General features: G+C 48.8%; 1 protein-coding gene across 2 annotated transcripts in view; it reads left to right on the top strand.

Moving 5' to 3' along the window:
* Nucleotides 1-25,591, top strand: part of Prkcb (protein kinase C beta) — a 341,534-nt gene that overhangs the window by 160,586 nt on the left and 155,357 nt on the right. For both annotated transcript variants that reach the window (XR_005975798.1, XM_041667187.1), the window contains exons 4-5: nt 9,389-9,500; nt 10,260-10,388. Coding sequence is in view for 1 of the 2 variants with exons in the window: in XM_041667187.1 (XP_041523121.1) it covers nt 9,389-9,500; nt 10,260-10,388 (241 nt within the window). In the remaining variant the exon portion in view is untranslated. The remainder of the gene's footprint in view (nt 1-9,388; nt 9,501-10,259; nt 10,389-25,591) is intronic.

Raw genomic sequence — 25,591 nt, 5'->3', positions numbered from 1 at the left:
ACAGCTTTGGGCGCTCTCATGGCCTGTGATGTCCAGGGCTAATAGTAGGCTGAAGTTGTGCTCTGGTGGGCTGTGTCCAGCTGGGGTGTGTCCTGGTGGGGTGTGCTCTGCTGGGGTGTGTCCTGTAGGGGTGTTCCTCATGGGCTGTGTCCTGTAGGGGTGTGCCCTGCTGGGGTGTGCCCTGCTGGGGTGTGTCCTTGTGGGGTGTGTCCTGGTGGGGTGTTCAATGCTGGGGTGTGTCCTGTAGGGGTGTTCCTCATGGGCTGTGTCCTGTAGGGGTGTGTCTTTGTGGGGTGTGTCCCGGTGGGGTGTGTCCTTGTGGGGTGTGTCCTGATGGGGTGTGTCCTGCTGGGGTGTGCCCTGATTGGGTGTGCTCTGCTGGGGTGTGTCCTGCTGGGGTGTGCGCTGCTGGGGTATGTCCTTGTGGGGTGTGTCCTGCTGGGGTGTGCGCTGCTGGGTGTGTCCTTGTGGGGTGTGTCCTGGTGGCGTGTGCGCTGCTGGGGTATGTCCTGCTGGGGTGTACCCTGCTGAGATGTGTCCTTGTGGGGTGTGTCCTTGTGGGGTGTGTCCTGCTGGGGTGTGTCCTGCTGGGGTGTGTGCTGCTGGGGTGTGTCCTGTTGGGGTGTGTCTTGTTGCTTTTGTCACCTCTATACTTAGATTTCGCTTCTACCCAGCTGTACCCTTGCCTGAACCCAGCAGAACCCACTCCTAGGCTCAAAGTCACAAGGCTCCCATTTAGACTGGGAAAGACCTTTTTATAGATTGGGACTTAGAGGCTCAAAGTTTTGTTTATTTTATTTTTTATAGTCTCTTATTTTATAGTCTCCCTTCTCTTTGGCTGCCTTGGTCAGATTGAAATGAAAAGATGCCCAGCTGCTTGAGACATACCTGCCCTTTATTCCTGGGGACTCCACGTCTTTTTTAAAAACTGACCCAATGACTTTTACTGGGGTTGTTTACAGGTGGGGTGAAGATTATCCAAGGGGCACGAGCACCTTGCCAGTGGCTCTATCACTGAGGAAAATGCTTCCTGATCCCCATCAATCATCCACTGTATGTAAACCCCCCATGGAGGGAGGAATGAGGCAGTCTTCCTTTGTGAGGACAGGCTCGGTCCTGTGCATGGGCAGGTGACCTGTGAGTTTGGAGTTCACAGTGCTGTTCCTCAGTGGTCTCGGGGACAGAAGCGTCAGGAACCAGAAGTGTAGGTTCACTATGCTTAGTCTGCACACAGAGCTCCTACCACATAAATATTAGGGAGAGAAATGGGCCAGGGTCTTGGGAAAACATGCTTCCTTGGGATGGAAGAGGTGACTCCAGAGATGCTCGAGAGCAGGGCTGCAACAGTCTCAACCCCATTTCTAAAAGCCTTTGACATTGTGTTCAATAGGATTATTGGGGAGTTTAGAGGCTGTGCTCACACCCGAAGGGCTGTGGGGGTGAAGAAGGGTATCTTGCAGACATCAAAGAACTGAGATCTGCAGGGTCAAGTACAGAAGGGTAAGGGAGAACAGGTATGGTGGGCCACAGTAGGGGTCACAGAGACCGTGAAGAATGGGAAGGCTCAGCCAGCCAGGCAGCCAATGCTCTGTGTGTAGAAATGTGTGTCCACGGTGCCACAACTTATAATATTTTAGTGAGATCAGGAAGTGCACATTGTACCTGACATTTTACAACTTTTAAAGGGAACACATTCTCTCTGCTTGCTCAGAAACACCACATGGAATAGTTATAGGTGGTTTGCAGGCTGGAGATGGCCTGTGGGCCCCAGACTGTGACCACTGAGCATAGAGGAGGAGGCTGGCCAAGCATCAGACAAGTTAAAGGTAAAAGTCAACAGGGCCTGGGCGATGTGGGGAGGAGAGCAGAGAGGGAAGCTGCAACTTTCAATTAGATCAGAGACAAACTGTAGGGAGAGTTTGACTTCGAGGCTGCATCTCAGATGGATTAGTCAGGTTCTCTAAAGGAACGGAACTGAGAGAACGGATGAATAAGTATATATTATATACATATATAAATCACACACACACACACATATGAGTTATTAGAGTAACTAAATGGCTGTGGCTCAGGGAGTCCAACAATGGCTATTGCACACTGTAAAGGCCAATAATCCAATGATTGCCCAGTCCACGCGACTGGTTATCTCAGCAGTCCCAATCTGGCACTGAAGGCCTGAAGAGCAGGGCAAGCAGGCAAAAGGCCAAGTTTCTTTCTAATGTGACCTTTGTTCCGGGTCACCACCAGAAGGTGTGGTTCTGATTAAGGGTAGCTCTGTCTTCTTCAAATAATCTGGTTAAGAAAACCCCTCTCAGATGTTCCCAGTGGCTTGGGTTTGTGTTGGTTCCATATGCAGTCAAGTTGACAACCATGATTAGCTGTCACACCAGGGCTGGCCAAAAGCAGGACCCTAGATTGAGAAGGGAATGTAGGTTGGATTAAGGTACCTGGGTTGGTCTGTTTGATCGTCAGTCTGACTGAATACAAGGCAACTTGAAGATGGAGAGGTCCTTGGCTCACAGTTTCAGAGGGTTCAGCCTAGGCTCCCGTCACCCCATGCAGGAATGTGTGGAAGATGAGAACTGCTCACTGTCCGGTGGACAGGAAAGGACCAGAGAAAAGATGCCTCTAAGAACACACCCCTAGGGAGCTAGTCTCCATCTCTTAAAAGTTTCACCACCAACAGCAGGGGTCAAGAACCCCAGGACCTAAGCCTATGGAGGATGTTTTAGATTCACTCTTTAACTGATGTTTAACCTGGATTCACCAGCACACTCATGTCACTTGTGAAAATACTGGCATATTTTTAACCTAATTGGTGCACAGCTACTGGGTCCTCTGAGGCACTGCTTCCTCCTTCCAGCTAGCCACACCTACCTCTCCATAGCCAGAGCTGCAGGGTTAACACCCAATACTCCCAGGCCCTGTTCACTTAGCCCACTCTGATTGGTCAGTGGGAGGAACCTGTGCTAAAGACCATGTAGTTATCTTGACTCTCACCTTTGATGACGGGAAGCATGCCTTCTTGTACACTTTTAGGGGACCCAGGCCTTCTAACCCTAGGGTCATGTGATACCCTCACACTTCACCCTCACCTTTTGGAGTACACTTGAAACCTCTGACAAACCAGCCTGGAAGTACATGCGTCCTGGCCCCTTTCTACCGTCAAGCTCCTCAGTAAACTTGACACTCCAGCCAAGTGTTCTCTTCTCCCACCAGCTATGTCTCAGGCTGTAGACACCTCCAGCTGAAAACATGGCTGCCGGCATGGCCCATACTGGAGATAGTACTTGGCTTGCTTAGCCCTGGACAGACATCCTGGAAGGTTCTCCTGAGCCTGTGAGTGTAGTTTAATGCCAAAACTGTGTCACGTGGCAGGAGGGAGGAGAATAGAAAGGATCACAAGATGCCACAGCTTGTCTATACAGTCTGGGGGGGTGGGGGAAGCTGGTACCTAACACTATGAATCCTGGTGGAAGTAAGGCAAGAGGCTGAGATCAGAGGTGCCCTATAAAAGGTCTGGTGGGATGGATCAGCAGATAGTGCCGCTTGCTGTCAGGTTTGGGGACTTGATTCATCCCTGGAACCCGCATGCTGAATGCAGGCAAGGACTGCTCCGAAAGCTGTCCTCTGAGGTCCACATACCCATCCACATGCAATATAAGTGCACAAACGAGTCTTTAAAACCATGGAGAGGGCTAGGGATGCAGCTTAATTGGTAGAATGCTCACCTAACATGCATGACGCTGTGGGCTCCATCTTCAGCATCGCATGAACCAGGCATGTTAGTACATACCTGTAATCCACAGTGCTTGGAAGATGAAAACAAGAGTGTCAGAAGCTCAGGCTCATCCTTGACTTTATAGCAAGTTTGAGGCCAGCCTGGGCTCTATAAACCCTGTCTCAAAAAGAAAAGAAACCATAAAGAAGTGAACTATTCTCCACAGTTGGCCTAACTGGCTTTCATGTGCCCTGTCTGGCTCTAATGTATCTGCCCTCTGCAGGCTGTTTTCCTAAAGGAGCATGTGCTTGGCTTTAGGGCATGGTGCTTGTCAGAGATGACTACAGCCTCACCACTGCCATGGTAACTCATCCACCTCTTGCTGTTTGCCAGCCAATGGACATGAGCTTTGCTCATGGAGGCTGGGAAGTCCTGGGCAAACCACTTTACCAATTAGTCCCCCAGTTTCCTCAACTCTAAAATGGGGGTAGCAAGTGACTTATATCTCTAGTGATGAGGGTCAAACGGTAAATCCCTGAGAGTACTTGCCGGCACATGCCGTGCTCAATGAATGATAACTCTCAATGACTGAACGTTTATTGAACACCTTGTACATGTCAAGTGTAATAATGCCTTGGGGATATGGTAGGGATTGTGAGCAATTCCTCTATGCTGCTTGCAGTTAAGCGTGGGTGAAATGCAATTTAAACATGCAATTACAACTCAGAGATCGAAACACTGTGTTGGGGATATTTGAGAGGGCAGGGCAGGTTTTTTTTTTTTTAATTTCTCTTTGGAATCACATTCACAAAAGTCACCTTTTGTGACAGTGGGCATTCTGTCTTTGCTCACAGCTGACTCCCGAAGGGCTAGGGACAACCTAGTCTGTTGCTAACTTGGCCAGGCACATGAATGAACAGAGTACTATTTTAGCTTTATCTGAAAGGTCAAGCAACAAGGAATTGAAATTGGGTTCTGAGAAAAGAAAGCAAAGCCTTGCCTTGTGAACCCATCACCCGGCTGACTTAGAAGTTACCATGGGGCTGGGGATGTGGGCCAATCAGCAAAGTGCTCCCTGTTTATAGATGAGGACCCAAGTTTGATTCTCAGCAGAAGCTGGACACAGCAGTGTGTGCCTACAGTCTCACTGGTGGGGGATAGGGATGGGAAGACCCTTAGACAGTCAATCTAGCCAAATCAGAAAGCTCCAGGTTCTGTGAGGGATTGTCTTAGCTTGCTTTCTATCGCTGTAGGAAAGACCATGACCAAAAGTAACTTGGGGGAGGGGAAGTTATGTCACTTTGGGGATTGGAGTCCATTATCAAGGGGAGTCAGGGCAGGAGCTCATGGCAGGAACCTGGAGGCAAGAACTGAAGCAGAGGCCATGAAATGATGATGCTAACTGGCCTGATTCCCATGCCCAGCTCAGCCTACTTTCTTATACATCTCAGGACCACTTGCCTAGGAGTGGTGGCATTGCCCAAAGTGAACTTAATCCGCCCCCCAACATCAATCATGAATCAAGAAAATGCCCCACAGACCTGCCTCCAGGCAATCTGATGGGGACATTTTCTCATTTGAGGTTCCTCTTACCAGATAACTGGTTTGTATCATTGACAAAAAGCTAACCAGGACAGATACATTGCCTCAGAGTAGAATGTGAAGCGTGATCCAGGGAGACCTCACATTGACGACTGCTCTGCAGAAGCACACCCATGTATGTGCACACCTGTGCATGCACACATGCACACACGCGCACACACACACGCATGCATGCACTCACGCTTACATACTAGCTCACACGAAGTTACTCTTCAATATGGGTCCATCTTGTTATTGCTAAAATGGGAGCAAAGGACACCCTGAATGTGGCATGTCCTGGGGACCAGAGGCAGAGACAGAGGCACCCCAGCATACACACTGGAGCGATCCACGATCAGTTGAGATCCGTCCCCAGTCTTAAAACAGAGCTGAGGAAGCTCGTGGGGATTCCTGTGTTATACATACGACCTAAGGAAAGTCAAACCCTAACTGGAACCTAAGTCCTGACCATTATGAGGTCAACACATCAGAAAGCCCAGAAAGGACGGCAAGGGCCAAGAGAAAGGAGACTAAGTTGTCCTTGGCTTTGGAGTTCAGCTCACCTCAATCGCTCACACCAGCTTTTTTAGGGCCAGACGTGGGGTCTGGGCCCAGCAGCCTCCTGAGAGAGGGCTGTAATGGCAGCTTGCTGGTGAGTCCTATGCACATGCTCCACCCACTGGGACAGGACCAATCACCGGTCAGCTTAGCTTTCCCCCTCTTTTCAAGTTAGGTAGTGTCGGTTTTTTTGGGAGAAGCCCACAGGCTGATACTGCTCATGCATAGGGGTTGCTTTGGGTCGGGTTTGAATTGCTCCTTTTGCGTTTTTAAGGGATATATTCAAGAGGACACACTGGGAAGTGTTCTACAGTAGAGAGGGAACTCAGTGTGTGACACAGTCTCTTTGCCCAGGAATGGAGACAAGCTTCCTGTTGTGACGTTAGTTTTCACACAGTGATTTCCCAACCCTGCGTCTGTTACTAGAGTCACATATGAGACGTTGACTGGGATAGGTGACTGCTGGGTCCTTGAGCCTGATCTGGGCTCTGCTGGTTCCGCTGCTCAGAGCAGAGTAAACACCACCTTTCAGACTCGGCCATTCAGGACTCCCATAAGGGCCAATCATGACAAAGGGTTGTAACATCACCCCCCCCCCCCAAAAAAAAAACACCTGTAACTCATTACGGAGATACAGGGCCCAGAAACCTACATGGCTGAGGAAATTTGAAGGAACCCTTTTAAATTCATTTTTATGTATGCACCGATGTTCACATGTGTGGGGCGCACATGACTGTGTACTTATAGAGGCCGGAGGCTGATGTCCAGTGTCTTTTTCTATCTCTCTCTACCTATGTATGGAGACATGGTCGATCCTCTCAGTGAAGAGAGCTCACCAGTGCTGCCTAGGTGAGCTGGCCACTTGCTTCAGCGATTCCCTGTTGCTGCCCTGGTGGGCTGCCATATCCACTGGCTTCGATGAGTGCTGGCACGTGATTTCCAGTCCTCAGGCTTGTGTGGCAAGTGTTTCACCCACCGAGACATCTCCCCAGCCCCAAGGCACATTTTTTTCATGCTGCAGAATCATGTTAGTACACATAATAAAACCCACCCAGTTGGTATAGAGACTGCTCCCCTCACTAAACTATGTTTCCAAATGCTCCCTAGCCCTCTCCCCGCACAGGGCTCTTAATAAACACTGATCTCTGTTTTGTCTCCTTGGTTTTGCTTTTTCTAGAACATGATATAAACAGGATTATGTGGCATGGAGTCCTCTGGGCCTGCTCACATAGCTCCTGAGAGTCACGAATGTTGGTGGTCAGTGGTTCATCCCTTATGCTGAGAATAGTGTGCGAGCCTAGTTCATGGAGATTTGCTTTAAAGTCTAAAATAGAGCTCGCGAAGCCCTCGGGAGCCTTGCTTTATACACAAGGTAGGCTTAGCAAAGTCAAACCCCAACTGAAACCCACAACTTGACTGTTTCAAGGCCAGTCTACGAAAAAGTCCAGAAGGGACCAAGAGCAAAGGCACATCATCCCTTACCAATTGGCACAGTGGGGGACATTCAAGGTCATTTCTGGGTGTGGAGCCCTTGTGAACAGAGTGACGGTGTAACTTCACATATGGGTTTTCTTTTCTTTTTCCTCTCTTGTTTTGGTTTTGCTTTTCGAGACAGGGTTGCTCTGTGTAGCCTTGGCCATCCTAGAAATTGCTTTGTAGACTAGGCTGGCCTCAAACTCACAGAGATCCACCTGCCTCTGCCTCCCAAGTGCTGGGATTAAAGACGTGTGCCACCACTGCCCAGCCACATATGGATTTATTATAGATATGCTTTCATTTCAGCTGGGACTCAGAGGTAGGTCATCTATGATGAGGGAGTGCTCAGCTTTGAAGGTAACTGTCAAACCCAACCCTGCTAACTGTAGGAAAATGTCCAGCTTGTTCTCACCAGCACTGGTACCTTGATATTGTCAATTTTAGTTTCTTTTTTAGATATGAATAGGTGCATGGGTTAGTTTTTAAGTTAGACGCATCTCTGTGGACAAGCCCCTCCCCACTTGGAAAACAATGCATACTTCTTATATTTATTTGCTTACCTATTCACGTTCTGTCTGTGAGTAGCATATAAATTTTAAGGAGGCACCTGCCCCTGCAACAGTGAATCACGTGACTAGATGACCAGCTGGAGATAGAGAGGGACAACAGGCTGCCACGGCTAGGTGTCCCGTCAGCCCTGGAGTGGAATTAACTTCAGGATGAAACAGCTTTGTTCTGGGTTTGCAAAGAGGGCCTGTGAGGAAGGAAGGAAGGAAGGAAGGAAGGAAGGAAGGAAGGAAGGGCGGAACAGAGAGCGAGGGAGAGTGTCATGGGGGCGTGTGAATGTAGTGAACGCATCCTGAGCACAGAGGACACACCGTGCACCTTGTGTGTGTATGAATGCACTCGGTGGAGGAGCGGTAACGAGAGCGCGATGCTCACGCTCACGGCTTACTGTGCGCCAGGTGCTCCACTCTCCACGCAGGTTAATCCACTTATTCTCTCCAGCGGTCTCATGCTGTAATGATAGTGGTAACGCTATCATTATATACATTTTATGGACAAGGAAGCTGAAGCAGAAAGAGGTGAAATCACAGAAGAACACGGCTGGGTTATGCTTTGATGTCCGGCCCTGTCTCCTCCACACCACACTGCCAGGTTGTCCTGGTCATGCTTATTAGTTAAGGGACCATGTTAGCTGCTGTAATCAGTAAATATTAATAGATACGCAGGCCTCCCGATATGGTGACCTGAACGAGACAGAAATGAGATTTTTCTCTCAGTATCAACCCCAAAGGACAACCCCCAAGGCTGTTGTTAGGCTGCCCTTGTTCTTCTCAGGCTGGCTCCAAGTTTGAGTTCAAGGTCATCACTTACCTCTCTTCACCTTCCAGCCAGTGTGGAGGGGAAAGAGAGCCAGGGGACACAGCCATGCTCCTTTTAATGCAATGATCCAGAAGTTTATACTTCCCATTGGTCAGAGTCTAGTTCGACGGCCACACCAAGCTACCAGGGAAGGTGGCAGCCCAGTGTCTGTGGGGCAGCATGTCCTCTGCTACAATTCAAGGGCTCTGCTGTGAGCAGGAGGGGTGGAAGGCCAGCCCTCTCGGCCACAGCTCGCAGACTGTCCTCTGGACTTTGAAGTGTGTTCCCTAGGGGATGAGGAACTGTCAAATGACCTGTAAGTGGGAATGCTTTGTGGTTAGGCTTGGGCTTAGATCACTCCAGAAGCTCATTCGGAGAATAAAGAGATGGGAGGAGAGAGGAGCAGGGGGGGCGTTGAATGCTGGGATTTGCAGGCTGGGCTTGTGAATTGCTTTTGGGGATGGAGTTTGACCAATCATCTGTCTTACAACGTACTCATCCCTCTCACACCACTTGTCTGGTCCTGAGTCTGCCCGCAGTGCTCCAACCATGGTCCCCACAGGCACAGCAGGACCCAGTCCAGTCCAGTCCAGTCCTTGAAGAGTTCTCCAGTGGCATTCAAAGCAGGGTTCATTCTCCGCTCTCCTCACTGACAGTGGCCTCTGTTGTCTGTTTTCTTGGTCTTAGGACCCCCGGAGCAAACACAAGTTTAAGATCCACACCTATTCCAGCCCCACCTTTTGTGACCACTGTGGATCGCTGCTGTATGGACTCATCCACCAGGGGATGAAGTGTGACAGTAAGTACTTGATCTCCTGGGAGTGACAGTAAGCACATGTCCGCCCGTGGGGAAAGGCTATAGGAAAGGCTTCTATCCGAATGGCTTAGGGTCCGAATCTGCACTGTGTCCTCCGGACCCCTGGATAGGACTATTACCCATCGCCCTGTACTGAGCTCTGCCCTCTATAACAAGCTGGGTCAGCTCATCTCCTTGCAGAACACCTCCCATAAGTCATCTCCCTGTTGCACCCCCTTTCCAGGGAACTCAGACTATTGCATGTCAATATTTTAAAATTTGGAGATGTCACACTTAAGTCTGGGTGCCAGCTGATGTTCAACACGGGGCAGCTTGACGACACTGTGTAAACATTCCTGTGGGGGCAACCAGGGTGGGTGTGGCTGTGTCCTCCACATGACCGTCTGCATATCTTCCCTCATGGGAGTGGTGCACTGGGCATTCGAGTTGGAGCTTCAGAACCACTGGGGTACAGAAGTACAGAGGCACCTGCTTCAGGCTGTACCCTTGACCTTCAAGGAGGATGACCAAGTTCAATTTCTTTCATCCATCAGGGTTGTGAGACAGACTGGGAGAAGTCCTTTTGATTTGATGTTGGGCAAGATGGTTTGTTTTCTGCTAGGGGCTACTGGCTCTGAGGGTGGGGGAACAGGAAGGTATCAGCTGGCCCAGGTACAACAGATGCTTGAAACCCCTAACTTGGGCCATCTTAGGCCACCCTGAACCAGCCTGAGCCATGCCCCACTATCTCTTCCCTCACAGCCTGTATGATGAATGTCCACAAGCGCTGCGTGATGAATGTCCCCAGCCTCTGTGGCACTGACCACACGGAACGCCGCGGCCGCATCTACATCCAGGCTCACATTGAAAGGGAGGTCCTCATTGTTGTCGGTAGGTGACCCCGAGGCGCTGCCCTGGCGCTGGGAGCCCCCCAATTCCTTGATCAGGCAGGGAGGGGAGGACAGTGTACTGCAGGCTACGGGTGCATGGAGGGGCATGATGTTGGGGCGGCCCCTTTCCACAGTGAAATCCTCAGACTGTGGACCCTCAATGCCATGTTCTCAGCACCTTACGCTGGCCTCAGCTGCTGTAACCCAGCCCCCCAGCATTCTTTCTTTAAAAAAAAATAGAATGTGCACTTGAAATATGATAATTGTATATATTGTGGTCATTGTGTATTTTGACACATGTGCAATATGTAATAGTCAAATCAAGGTAATCTCCACACATCTCCGCACTGTCTCAAACATCTATGGTTTCCTTGTATTGAGGACACACTAAGGACTCGGGATTTTACAAGGTCTGCCTTCTGTTTCCTATTGGTCCTCTCTGTGTCTCTCTGTGCAGTCCTGTGCCCTTATTCAGATAGCCAAGAGGGCATACTCACTTCCTTCCCTAGACTTTTCCAATGGAACATAGAGTCTTGATGACCAAGACCAAATTTGGAAGAATTTATGTCTTAAAGAGGAAGGGAAGGACTGTGCCCTTTAGGGAACTCCGCGGGCCCTTCGATGTAATTGAATATTTTTTTTAACCTGGTAGAAGCTATGCTGGTCATCTAATATTTTTCACACTATTGTGTATCTGAACCATTGCATAAGACAGAGAAACAGTCCAGTTTGCTGAGGGGTGGAGTGGTAAGGGGGGCGGAAAGGAGGTCTCTCTGCCCTTCTGTAGCGATTGCTCATGATGCGCAAGCTACGTAGGAATTCATCCGGGCCGGGGTGCCAGGTGCTAACCCACTCGTCATGGTAAAACCGGGGCAAAACTAGACCCAGCGGCATGAAGGAATTATGTCTCCTAGGCTTATGTAACTAATTTGTATAAACGGGGCGTCGTCATTTCGCCATGAAGGGTTTGATTTTGTACCTTGGCCTGTCTCCGAGGCCCCCCAAATGGTTTAGCAGCACTGACGTACTGAGCCCTGGCTTGCCAGGGGTTTGCCTAAACCATATAAAAGTTGAAAAGTATCCCTGTGAAATTTAAATCCTTGTCAGACGCTCAGTGAGTTCTTAGAGGCGGTGGTTTCATCAAGAGGCTTTTTCTTTCAAGGAGAAGCCAAGGGAAGAGGCAGCTGTCTCCTAGTGGGATGCTTTGGGGTAGGGGTGGGGCAGAGTCTTTATGGCAACAAGTTCAAAGGAAGCCTGTCCCTAGGCCTCACCATTGATAATCTAGCCTCGCGTGTCTTAGGGAGAAAACTGAGGCTCTGCTGCCCCCTAGTGGTGCAAAATGGTTACCATGGGCAGCCCCATTTATAGAGTATTTAGATCCTCAGATGGTCTCACCAAATATTTGTTTTGTTCGTTTTATGACTGTGACAACTGAGATAGAAAAATGAGACTTCTCACCAGCAGTGGTACCAAAACGGTAGCTGACATGCACAGGGCTTTTGAATATTATGCAATATGTCATCATTTTGTGAAAGTGCTTACAGGCAACATCTTGTTGAAATACTGCAGTACCCTAAGGAGGTAAGCAGTATCCTTCTACCCATCAGGAGCCAGGTTCAGCAGACACCCGCACTCACTTCCCAGGCGAGGTCCCATTTGACTCGAAAGCATCCTTCTATATGTACTAAGTCACTGGTTTCGCTCACTTTAGTTCCTTTACTCCATCTCCCCCCCCCCCCATTTATTTCCTTTCTGGGTTAGCTACGGTAGCTCTTAGGGGAATTCCCTGGGGAGTCTTGATGATGATATGAGGGTACAGGATCCGCTTAAGCCCAAGGTCAGATGTTCTGCTTAAATGGTTAAAATGCCAGTGACTCTCAGGCAGTCCTGGGATACAGCTGTGACATTTGTTTTCTAGGGCCATGGCAACAAAGTAGCACAGACTTGTGTTCTTGGGGAGTCCTGGAGGTGGGAGGCCTAGGCCCAAGATCAGAAGTGTTATTCCTTATACAGGGCTCCTACGGTCCGTTCCACACTTCTGCTAGCTGCTGATGGTCTTAGAGTTCTTTGGCTCTATCGCTGTATGTGTTCTTTGCTCTGCCTCTGCTGAGGTAGGATGCCAGCTTCTGGACTGCAGCCCACCCCAACCTAGTATGACCTCACCCCTACTTGAGTGTATCTGTAAAAACCCTGTAGCCATATAAGGTCATGGTTACAGGTGCCAGGATGCAGGCTCTAACAAGATTTGGGGAACCAAAATCCAGTTCAGTAATGGAAGGTAGAAAAGATGGGGCACCCTTAAAGTTCAGGATCCAATTTTCCATCATTAGGACCATGATAGCATTAATTAAACAACGGCATGTAGTGTCTGTGTCTTCCTTTTAATTGTGGGGCTGTGAGGTTGCTCAGTGGACTAGGGCTGCCCTCGCAGGCAAGCAGGGATTCAGGCTTGACAAAGTTGCACAGCTTGATCAATGTCCCAGGCAGAAAGGGCTTCCTTCACATCTGGGCTGCTGTGTCACTGTGCCCCGCTAATCTCTCTTTCACAGGCCAGGTGCAGGCTGTGCCCAGCATGGCTTTGTTTATTGATTCTAATACTAGAGGTAGAGGGTGCCTGGGGTCTTCCCAGCAGTTCTGTATCACAAGTGGCCCTGCGTCTCACCTCATACAAACCCTGGAAGTACTTGTAGGGTTAGAACTTTCCACTAGCCACCAACCTAGGACACTTATCAGACCTGGGTGGCACACGCTATTCAGAAGTTCAGCCTCTCCCTGAGTACAGGGTTTTCTATCTCCCCTGGCTACTGACATGCAGGCTGTCTGTGAACTTCTGTAGGCCATGATCAGAATGGAAATATGGCCAGTTCTACTCCCGAACCCCACCAGTGGGTTTCCTAACTTCTTCAGAACACCCAAATCTGACACTGTGATATTACTGTCAGCCCCAGTCTCTCCAGGAATTCTCTATCTGGTAGCCCTGTGTGTGGTTGTCTTTGCCATGTTTTCTTCTCTTGGCATTTAACTCTTCTGCAGAGCTCAACTGGTTTTAGCCCCTGAACTTCCATGACTTAGTCGTCCATGGCAGAGTGAACTGAACTTGGACAGTTAGAGTGTTGGGTTTGATTTCCTTCTGCCTTAGCCCCAGAAGGGAAGAGTGGTCCTTTTTTGGTTCACGACCCATCCCCAGCCTCTGCTAAGGCTGACATCACTACACATTTGTAGAATCAGAATACCATCGAGGATCCTGTTAGATGGGAGGCCTCACATTGCATTGGTGTCTTCTGCAGTTGGATTCAGGAGATGTTTTATCTCACGCTCTTAGTCTTCTAAGACAGTTGAGCACACAGTCCGTGTCAATAGCAAGTGATCAAGGGACCAGGGTTCGCCCCTTGAACCCATGACCACCTTGCTCTCTGGACAGTGTCAAGACACAGAGCAGCGGCCCTTCTAGAAGCATAGGAAACCATGTTGGCATTGTTGTGCCCTGTGACCTTATGCGAGAAGGCAGCACAGTGTCATAGGACGAGATCAGAGTCACGTGATGATCCTGAAGTTAATCTGGGTCCCTAAGCATATAATGATATTGATAATGATAATGAATATTCAACCTCTTTTGATTCATATCTTCTTAGAAACAGAAAAACTGACATTCCCATCTCATACATTATGGCTGTATTCTTTTGGTAATTAAATTTTAAGTTAGTATACAAAGTAATGGGTTGCGTTAAGTACAGCCCCATTTTCTTTTAATTTGAGAATTTTATACAAGCATTTAATGTGTTTTTATTAAATTCAGTCCATCCCTGCCCACCTAGTTTCTCCCCATAGCCCCACCCTTGCTTTTTTCTATCAACTTCAGGGGCTCTTAAAGAACCGATCAATAATCCACCATGTCTGCTTTGTGCTGCCTGTCTGTGCATGGCTGTAGCGCCCCATCCTGAAGCATCAGTAGCCTCTCCAAGGCCACATCCCTAGAGGACAATGACTGTCCCTCCCCCAGAGCCATCAACTGAAGGTAGCTCTTCAGCTAGAGGTGGGGTTTCATGAGGCCAGCTGTCTTCCAGGCTGGGATTTTGGCTGACTTGATCCTGTGCATATAATCACATCCACAAGGTGTTTATTTACACAAGGACCCTTAGCAAGACGGAAAGAGTAAAAAGAAGGGAAAATAAAAACAAAAGCAAAGCCCTGAGGAGCCTTATGTGGAATTCCATGAGGGTGTCCTTCTTCTAAGGTCAATATGGTAGGACGAGACTCAAAGACCTGAGAGCATTCCTGGGTGCCTGGGCACACACTGTGCCTAAGGGGTGCGGTGGGAGATGGGGAAGTAGTTAGGGGTGATTAGGTGTTTGCTGTTGCTATCAGTAGGCAGGTGAGATGGTTCTCCAGGGATTCATTTATTCATCCATCCACCCATTCAATCATGAAGGACCCAAGGATGCATGAACTTTGGTCTCTGCCTTGAAGGGTCTCATGGATACTGACTGTTATGTGGTAATTTTGTGATGGTCCCATGGGAATGCCAGCGGGGCTTTTTGAAGGTCCTCACGGGAGCCATGGCCGAGGTAAGCCTCTTACAGTATGACTGTTGCCTAGCTAGGGCAAAGGAATGAGAAAAATGAAACGAGCTAGGTTTGCTGAGCCCTTTCTGCAAGGGTACACTGAGGCATGCAGAGAAAGAGATTTGGGGTGGCGTTTTGCTTTCTAAGTGAGGCTTCTTTCCCCAGACCATCAGAAATGAGAGTCTAAAGATTTTTTTTTTATCAGTTCACTTGATCCCCAAGTCATTGCATCATTAGGCATTGTGTTTTCACTATTTTTCAAGCATATTCTGGAATTTTCCTCAGCTCTTCTCCCACTACACAGGCAAACTCTCCATTCTCTTGCCAAGTTAAAGCTGACTTCTACGTTTTCCCAGGCACCGTGTCTACACAGCCCACTCTTTAATGTGCACTGCTCTTCAAACCTCCTAAGCTTGTGGTATTTGAACATAGAGTCAGAATGGACCTGCGGGTTGTATCTATGTTTTCTCAACCTCTCACTTTCTTTGAGATGACTACTTACTTGCAGCATAGGAGAGGGAAATGAGAAGTGTGGTGACGGAAAAATCCACCTGGTTTAATATTCTAAAGTATTAGAATCAGTCAGGCCTCGTTTTTTTTTAAAAAATGACCATGAACTAGCAGCTCATGACCACAAGGGGGCAGTCTCTGACTCCAAAACCATTCCTCCATAGAGTCTTTTTAAAGAAGAGATGTTCCAGTTTGAGCCTGGCATGGTGCCTTATTCCTGCAACTCCAGCCACTTTGGAAACTGAGGAAGAGGATCACAAGCTCAAGGCCTCACTGGGCTACAGAATGAGTTCGAGGCCAGCTTGGGCTACTTACTGAAAACAACGTGTCTCAAAACAGAAAGGGAAAGGAGGGCTTAGGGAATGGGAGCATACACATGTGACAAGATGGCTCAGTGAGTAAAGGTGTGTGCGTGCACATGTGTGTGCGTGCACATGTGTGTGGTGGGGGAGAGAGACGACTAAACTCAGAGTCTTGCAAATATCAGACAAATGCCCTTCTCCTGAACTATATCCCCAGCTCACTCTCTGGGTTATTTCTGAAAAACTACACTTCCTTATTCGGTACATGTGAGTATACATATGTGTGTGCATATCTGCACACCTCACACAATACAAGTTTGGAGGACATAGGACAAGGATGTGGTCCATTCTCTTCCTTCATCACGCAAATCCCAGGGATGGTACGTTGGTGTCAGGCTTTCAAAATAAGCACCTTTCCTCACTGAGAAGTGTGGAATCACAAGTGTCTTAGATGACAGATGCTTCCAGTTTGGAATCTCTGCATAAACATAGTGAGATATGTTGAAGGTGGGACTCACACAGACGATGAAATTCTTCTGTCTCACACACCCTAAAGGCTATTTTATACAACGTTTAGTGTTTCAAGCCATGGCACTTTCCGCTTGTAGCACCGTGTCAGTGTGGGGTTTGGGGACACTTTGGGGTGTGAGGAATAGGGGTGTTCAACTCCTCCTAGTTTTTTGGTTTCCTCAGGATTTTATTATGAAGCATTTCTATGAGCCGGCAGTCAGGAGAATTGTACGGAAGGCATCCACACATCCATCTCCGAAGATCTCCCTTTGCCGGTGACCACACTTGACCAATCATGTGTCCGGCTTGTCTTGCTTTCCATCCACCCATCCATCTTATTTTGACACATTTCAAAGTAAATTGCAGACATCCATTTATTTCTTGCTGAACAATTTGCCATATAAATAACAAACTCAAAATCAGAATTTATTTTTTAATTTTTGAGATAGAATTTACGTATTATACTCATGTCTGAGGTGTCCAGTAGCTGAGCTTTGACAACTATGGCTCTGTCATAGCCCCCACCCATTTCATCCTCAACTGATTGATTGGTTGGTGTCACAGAGGTCACTGAGAAGCTAAAAAACACTAAATGTTGACCTTGGAAGAATGCTCTTGTTGTGTGTGTGTGTGTGTGTGTGTGTGTGTGTGTGTTGGGGGAACGGTCCTGGCTTCACCCACCCATTCACCCCCAGTGAGTCTGGGAATTGAGGGGCCCTTGCCACCTAAGACCCCTCAGGTGGTATCATGTCCATAGCTGTTGCTGTGTGAAGAGCTAACAGTGTGGTACAACTTGTGGGAAGCTTCCTATGCATTGGTCAGGGAGCAGATGCCCTTGAAATAAGCCCAGCAAGGTGTCGATGTCCCCGGCTGGAATGCAGAAGCTGAGTCAAGTGGCATCCCCAAGTCTACAGTGCTGTGTATCCTATTCAGTGTCTTATTGAGAGCCATCTGCACACGGCACCGGCCAGGGCCCCTCCCCGGCTTCCTCTATGGCTTGGAAGTTGTAGGTGGATGTGTTGGATGTTAAAATCTCAAAGAGCTGGAGGAAGTTGTGGTTGCCCAATCTATTCCTGGTCCCCCCACCGAGTGTTATGAGGACATTCAAGGCCAGGCAATGCCCTTAGGTCCCCAACCTTAAGAGAAGACAGCACAGCCCCTGTGTCTAAATGCCTGAGGGACTTCACTGAGGAAGGTGCTGCCAGGACTGCAAATGTGACTTTCGGGGAGTCCCCAGAATATTCATTCAAAAGCACATATGTATGGTGACTTTCGGACTCTGTGTGGGAATCTGTCCCACTGGAGTGCAGGGAAACAGATACCAAATGAGCCATGTTTATTTACTGTGGTGAAGACTGGAATCAGCTTGAGCAGAACAGATCCATCTTATGGGGTGTTAGGGAGTCACTAAAATGCTGACTTGAAATATGGAGCTGGTCATATCCTGATTGGGAGCTGGTTATCAAGTGGTGCGCAGTTTACAAAAATTCACCAGGCTGTGCGATTATACTCCAAATACTTTCATTCAAATTTATACTGCATTTTTCTTTTACTTACAAAACTTCAGAAGTACAAAGTCTGAATAATCAAAACCCCAGTTACAGGTGTTGACCTGGTGCAGACGTTGGCAAATTGTGGCCTATGAGCCAAATCTCGGCTGCTGCCAGCGTTTATAATGAAGTTTTATTAGACTGCAATCACATTCATTTATATGGTGGGTTTTTTTTTTTTCAATCAAATGGCAGAACTCGTTAAGCAGCTATATGGTTTGTGAAGCCTAGAGTATTCGCTCTTTGACTGTTCCTGAGAAGAGCTCCTTGACCTAGAGGAACATCAATAGCCATTGTGTAGGAAGGCACGTTTCATAAAAATAGCTGGTATGAATTCGTGTTGAGTAGATATGTAAGTGCGATAGGTACTGCCTGTGTATAAGAGTATGTGTGTGCTTAATAAGGATGGGAAGAAAGGTGAGGGAAGATACGAACTGGGATGCAGATATTGGGATCACAAAGGCTTGGGAGTGGAGACCTGGGGAGGGTAGGGGAGGGCAGTATCATCTCTTTTTGTGTCTTTGTGTTAATTTCAGTTTTCTGTGCTACTAGGGATTAACCCTCGTGTGTTCCAGACCAGTGCTGGGTACCTGAGCCCCTTTGAAAACTTCATTTTGAGATAGAAGCTCACTAAATTATTCAGGCTGAGCTTGAACTCATGATCCCCCCTGCCTCACCTCCTAAAGAATTGGGCTTATGTCGTGCGTGTGTGTGTATGTGTGATGTGTGTATGTATGTGTATGTGTAGTCTGTGTATATGTGCGCTAATGGTAGGTGGGGGGTGTTTGTGATATATGTATGTAGATGTGTGTGATGTATGTATGTGTATGTGTGTGCACACACATGTGTGTCAGTGTGTGTGTGTCCATGAGCAAGCACAGAGACCAGAAGAGGACCTATCACTCTTGGTCTAATTTCTCTCATTGAATTTGGGGCTCGGCTGGCAGCCAGCAAGCCCCAGCAATCCTCCTGTCTCTGTCACTCTATATCACTTGGTTGCAGGTGTGCACACCTGGCTTTTAAAATGGATGCTGGGGATTCAGACCCAGGTCCTCATGCTTGTACGGAAGGCATTCTTACCCACTGAGCCATCTCCCCAGACTGACTTTTATACTTTTTAAGGGAAAAAAAAAACCCAATAAGATGGAAAAATCTTTATATAGGACAAAGAATTTGAATGCATGGTTCCAGCAAGAGTAGCAGTCAGACCTGAGTGGCCATTTCCTTGACAGAGCGTTGGTTACTTTGAGCAGGATGCTGGTGGCCATAGCCATGGCTGCACCAGGCTTAGGGCCTGCCTGGGTGTTTTGTGTTTCCATTGTCACACGCATGTATCTTCTTCATCTGTCCATTCTGTGAGCCAGCTCTGTTCTTTGAATTTCAGGCACGCTGGTTGCCTTCTGGCACCACAACACCCCATCCAGTCCCCCCTTTGACTTAAAGAGATCTCTGACACTCCACCACCTTCTGCCCTCAGTCCTGTGGCCTGGCTTCCTAATGCCGCAGAGTTCCTGCTGGTTGTGTTTCTGCTTCAGAAACCCTCGCTCCCCTGGCCACTCTGTAAACCAGTTGCACAGGCAGTATCTGGGGACTTGTTAGACATGCGGAAATCCCAGATTCAACTCCAGGCCTGCAAATCGACATCCACATTCCTCCATTCTAACGTAATTCCCCTGCGGATTTCTGCTCTCGGGAATCCTAGTCGCCCCCGCTGTGGTGCGAGAACCTCGAGAACGCAGGAAGAGTTCGCCTTGTTGTCCACTAGATGGCAGGCGCCACCCATGCTCGGTTCCATGCGGGCGGGCCACAGGTGGCTATGCCTGGTCTAGAGGATGCCTTCAGTTCCTTCCTTGGTCTCAGCATCTCAGGCGTTGTGAAACTTTCCAGTCAGTGCCCCTGGTCCAGAATCCCGTTTTTCTGTGTTGTGAATCTCCTTATGCATCTTGGCAAGGGCCTCGTACAGCAAGAACTCCTGGCTTGAGTTGGTGCCAAATCGCCAGAGCTTTCCAGTACTTGTCTCCCCCTCCTGCAGGGACCGCTCTTATGTCCAGGAGAGCTGTGCGGGTCCCAGCTTTTAACCTGTCGGCTGTCCTCATTGAATCACTTTTCCGTGGATGGGCGGTGGCGGAATTTTGGTCGGGAGTCTGGGCTTTAAGGGCAGGCCTCAGTTTGAATGCTGGGTCTTTCACAGGCGCATTCAGTATGTGTATTCCCTACTCTCCCAAGGAAGGCTGGAGGCACACACATGACTCTTGCATTCTTCTTAATAACGGGAGGCGAACAGGAAGCAAACAAAACGTGCCCTTAAGACAGGCTGTAAGGAAATAAAGGAGTGTAATATGTGGTTTGTCTGCCACTAGCAGAGATCTCATTTATCTGAGACTATGGTGGGAAACTTGGAGGAGAGCTGATTGCAGTCTCCAGGGAAGAACACGATAAACAGAGGAAATAGCGGAGCCAAAAGCCAGCAGGCAAGACTTGCAGAGCCTAATCCGAGTGGGTGTGGCTGAGCCTAGTGATGCGATGGTCTCGAGAAGACCCGCCCAGCTTTTGTCTGGTGCTGTGGTGTGGCTGGGGCAGGGTCCCAGACTAGCGTGGAGATAAGGGAGGCAACATCGCACTGGAGACAGGCCAGGGAGCTCCCTGCGGGAGGCAGGATAAGAGCAGGGTAGAGGGTGAGGGAGGCCCTGACTGACGCCTGCCGCACGGAAGACCATGACAACTTGGACCACTACCAGGCCGTCTTAAGAACTACAGGGAAGAAGGTGTGGTTCCAACCGCAGAATAACCTCAGGTCTGGAGGGGTTCACTCTGCTCTGTCACCTCCAACCCTTGCTGGTGGCAATGCCAGTGACTCGTTGGGGGTGGGGTAGAGGTGGGCTTTCCCCATGTAATCCTATTGTAACCCTACGGTGTAGTTACTAACATCCACTCTGTTTTATAGATGAGGAAACCAAGGGAGAGGGAGAAGAAAGACATGAAGGAAGAGAAGAGCGGGGACGGAGGGGGGAGATTAAATAACTTGTTCAAACCACACAGCTAAGAATGTGTGGTGCTGGGGGTAGAACCTAAGGGTTCAGCTCCAGGTAGGAGCTCACGAACTCCATCTGGGCACTAAGCATGAGGGATCAGCTGACGGCGCCCAGCTATCTGCAGCCCCCTTTTCTGATCCCTGCCTGTATGCCCAGCTCATACTCAGGACTGGACCTGCTCTCTCCCGCTCAGTTCTCCCAACAACTCCTGCTGTCGCTTCCACTCTTCCTCCCTCTCCGACTGTGTAGAGACCAGAGCTGAGGAGCCACTGCCTCCAGCCCATGGAGACTAACTCCCAGGCCTCCCCCTGCCCTGGGCTTGCCTTAAGTCAGCCCTGCTACTTTGAGAGAGTGAGAGCCAATGTTTGCAGATCTGTGAGGTGGAAGGTGGTCCCTCTTCGTCAGGTTAGCCTAGCTTTCTGCAAAATGGTGGCTTCTGTTGGTCAAGTCCTGGCCAGGAGACTGGGTATGAGAGATGGGTGAGAAACAGGCACGTGGAGAAAGACTTTCCTTACTGAACCTGGAACATTCTGGCTAGTTTGGCTGGTCAGCACGTTTTTAGGGTCTGTGCATCACCCACCACGCCCCAGAAGCTGGTTTTGAGGTTCATGCTGTTCCCGGTTTCACATGGGTGCTGGGGATGCAGACTTGGGTCTTCACGCTCGCCTGGCCCACACCTTACCTGCTGAACCATCTCCTCGGTCCCTTCCTGACTGACTTTGTCTGCTAACCAAATCTTCTGTACAGTGGCCTTTTAATTCAGCCGTCAGGTTGGCCTGTCTGAATGTACTTTTCTGAGCCAGAAGTCCAGGTCCCTGGGGCCCCAGAGAGAGGCTAAGTTGAAGCCACCCCCTGAGGAAATGTTAGTGGTTGTTCATTTCTGCACAGTTCTCTTTGGCACAGTTGGAAAACTTAAAACCCTGAAGTCAAATCTTAGAGAAATTTGGACATTTGGAACCGTTCCTGGCTGTAGTGCTCATTCTCTCTGACCTGAGACATGCGATCTATGCAACAGAAGCATTCAAAGGATCCGGTGCCTAAGCTTGTCACTTCAAGACCCTGATCCTATTGTGCACTCTGCCAACACTTGCCAGCACTTATGACGTATCAGGTGTTTCAAGGAGACCATCTCATTGAATCCTCATCCTGCCTCATATCCCTGAGGATGTACACTCAATTTTCAGACAAAGGGGTCACAGTGGGGAGAGTTCATAATAGTCATATGGCTGTTAAGTGGCCTATGTAGCATACAAGTCCCAGATTGTCTGAGTGCAGGAGCTGGGTCCTTAGACACTCTGCTGCTCACTGTTCTAGGTGTTCTGAGACATTTTAGGCTTAGAGAATTGAGGACATCAAGAAAGGGAGAGAGGAGAGAAAGAGGAAGGAGGAGGAGGAGAAGGAGGAGGAGGAGGAGAAGAAAAAGGAGGAGGAGGAGGAGGAGGAGGAGGAGGAGGAGGAGGAGGAGGACAAAACACTAGCAAGGGTGTACATCAGGTTTACAACAGCATCCAGAGAAAGTGTTCTTATGTTAAAATAAAATGATGCTCAGAGAGATGAGGTTACCATGGGGAATACCTTACCACTGTGAATGGTGAGCCTTGGAAAACCCTGGGACCATTCAGAGCCAAGAGCCACTCTAAGTACAGTTTAACGGGGTTACAATAGATATTGAATACCTTAGGGGTAGGCTAGTCTGGAGGAGGGTATCAGAGGAAAAACTAGAGCCAGGGTCAACCAGTTGCAGTTGGCAGGAAACCCAGGGAAGTGGGTTGCAAAGTAGATAGTAAGGATTACTTTCCTGCTAACTAGCTCCATGTCTTAGTCCATCCTGTGCAGGAGCCCTGGCAGGCTCCCACTTGCACATCTAGTGTCTTGGGATCTTTTCATTCCCACATGAGGCAGCTTAGCTCCTCTGGATTAGCCCATACCTAACATACAACCTTGCAAGCTCCCGAGAAGCCAATGCCCTTGCCGGCATACTGCCCAGCACTCTTCCCCAGGACACTCCACTTATGGAACACGAAGTCCAGATCAAAAGGGAGTAGTTCAGATGTTGTCTAGGACAGAGGGATTACTGCCTTCCTCATTCTATGTCAGTGGCTTTTCGCCTTTACACATCGAAGCCCTCTGTGCAACAATAGCTCTTCTGAATCTTACTCTCCCTCTCTCCCTCCCCCCCCCCACAGTCAAAACTGAACTATCAAGAAATAATACCCTGCCGTGTGCTTTCTTGAGTTTCCTTCTTGAAGCCTCCTGCTCTAATGATTTTAAGAAGCCTTTAAGGAAAATGATCTTGACTCTGCGAGTTGTCAGTGGTTATCTGATGACAAATGTCAGGACCCACCGTCGGGAAAGCAGTGCTCAGAAAACTTCTCTTTCCGAACCTCTGATGACTCTTCTCTTGGGTGGGAGCTGCTCAGGGTGGGGCTGGCCTGTCACACCATGTGTCTAGCTTGGGTCATAGTTGGTTAAACTTTTCAGCTTCCCGCAAAATATGCCAGGGCCTTTACCCTCTCCCTTTGTATAGTTTTCTTTTTACATGCCCAATTTTGGGCACAAGTATTGTTGGATGCACTCCAGAAACATAGGACAGCCATTTTGAGACCTTCTTGTTTTTGTATCACGTGTCTCATGGGCATGAGTTTCTTGACATCATTCTCTGGTCTTCCCTCACCCATCTCGCAGTTTTTATTACTAATTTTTTAAGTGCAGGAAAAGAGGGCATGGCACTCCACATAGAGCCACCTAAGAAAGTACCAGAGTCCCTCAAAGGCAGAGGAATCAGACGGAACAGGAGGGCACGAGTCTGTGGAAGGGAATAGGCAAGGTCAGAGGAGGAGGATTAGGATCGACTATCATCAGTCATTTCAGTGAACTCTGGAGTGTTTACTGCTCAAGAGATTTCATGAACCTTGGAGAGCAGGGCCTAAAAATGAGGCGGACTTTGGTGGTTGGAATGAAAATGGCCCCCATAGGCTCCTAAGGAGTGGCATTATTCGGGGGTGTGGCCTTGTTGGAGTAGGTGTGGCCTTGTTGGAGGAAGTGTGCCACTGGGGTGATCTTTGAGGTTTTAGATGCTTAAGCCAGGCCCAGTGTCACTCTCTCTTCCTGCTGCCTGTGGATTCAGATGGAGAGCTCTCAGCTACTGCTCCAGCACCACGTCTGCCTCCATGCTACCAGGCTTCTCACCATGACAATAATGAACTAAACTTCTGAACTGTAAGTCAACCCCAATTAAATGGTTTCCTTTATAAGAGTTGCCTCAACTAAGACAGACTAAAGTCTCATGCAACAGCCAGCTTTATTCAGGGTGTCAGGCAGTTTATATTCTGAGGGTTAAGAAGAGTTATCTGAGTAAAGTATACAATCACAAGGACCAGCCATGTAAGGCAAAAACATGTTTTTCTAAAGAGGTACATGAGTAACAACCGCTGAAGTGAACTCACTCCTGTCCTGGGAGGAGCACAAAAACACATTCTAAGAACAATTCTATGTTTTGAAGAAACTGAGGACACGATACTCATGTCTTGTTTTCTTGGAGTTTTTCACACTTAGAATCTACACAACTCCATTCTTGGACCGTATTCCCACACTGCAGTATAGGGATTGCCCCTCAATTGGCTCATATCCAGACCTGGAATGTAGGAGCCCAACAAGGACATGACTATGGAGGAGGTGGTGGTGGTGATGGTGGAGGTGGAGGTGATGGAGGTGGTGGGGGTGGTAGTGGTGGTGATGGTGATAATGGAGGTGGTGTTGTTGGTGTTGCTGGTGCTGGTGCAGGTGCTGCTGTGAAGGTGGTGGTAATGGAGGTAGTGGTGGTGATGGTGGGGGTGATGGAGGTTGTGGTGGTAGTAATGGAGGTGGTGGTCGTGGTAGTGGTGGTGATGGTGGAGGTGGGGGTGATGGAGGTTGTGGTGCTAGTAATGGAGGTGGTGGTCGTGGTAGTGGTGGTGATGGTGGAGGTGGTGGTGGTGGTGGTGGAGGTGGTGGTGGAGGTGGGGGTGATGGAGGTTGTGGTGCTAGTAATGGAGGTGGTGGTCATGGTAGTGGTGGTGATGGTGGAGGTGGTGGTGGTGGTGGTGGAGGTGGTGGTGGAGGTGGGGGTGATGGAGGTGGTGGTAGTGGTAGTGGTGGTGGTGGTGATAATGGAGGTGGTGTTGTTGGTGTTGCTGGTGCTGGTGCAGGTGCTGCTGTGGAGGTGGTGGTAATGGAGGTAGTGGTGGTGATGGTGGAGGTGGTGGTGAGGTTTTAGGTGGCTTGATTTCGTAGGAAAGCTGTATTTCCAGGTCAGTCTTTTACTATAGAAATGATGAGCCCTGGGAGGGACAGGTTCTCCAGGGCTAGCAAGGTCTCAAGATATCAGAGAATTCGAAATACAGAAACATAATCTCACAGATGTGAGGAGAAAGATCACTGACTCAAATTATGGCAAAATTAAAGCAAACTTTATTTGTGTACACATCAGAGCTAAAATGGCGGCTGTCTCCTAATGTCGAGTTCCTGAGACCAGCCTGAGCCAATTTCTCCAGCCCTTTGAATAGGGCAAGACCATGGGGTGGGGGATTTGCATGTAAGCACGGTTACAGGAGCAAGACCAGGTCGTTAAGGAAAGTGGGTCATAGAACAATGGGTGTAGAACATTTCTGAGAAAAGATAGCTCCAGGAGGTTGTATTTTGTACGTTCATGGTTACTGGGATACTTTGCAGCCCAGCTCCAAGAAATAGAAATTTAACT

The sequence above is a fragment of the Microtus oregoni genome, unplaced genomic scaffold (genome assembly GCF_018167655.1).
Source record: "Microtus oregoni isolate MIOR12 unplaced genomic scaffold, Mior012 000016F_ref0000370, whole genome shotgun sequence".
Lineage (NCBI taxonomy): Eukaryota > Metazoa > Chordata > Mammalia > Rodentia > Cricetidae > Microtus > Microtus oregoni.
Note: the sequence above shows the minus strand (reverse complement) of the source record. Positions and strands in the feature narration are given on the sequence as shown.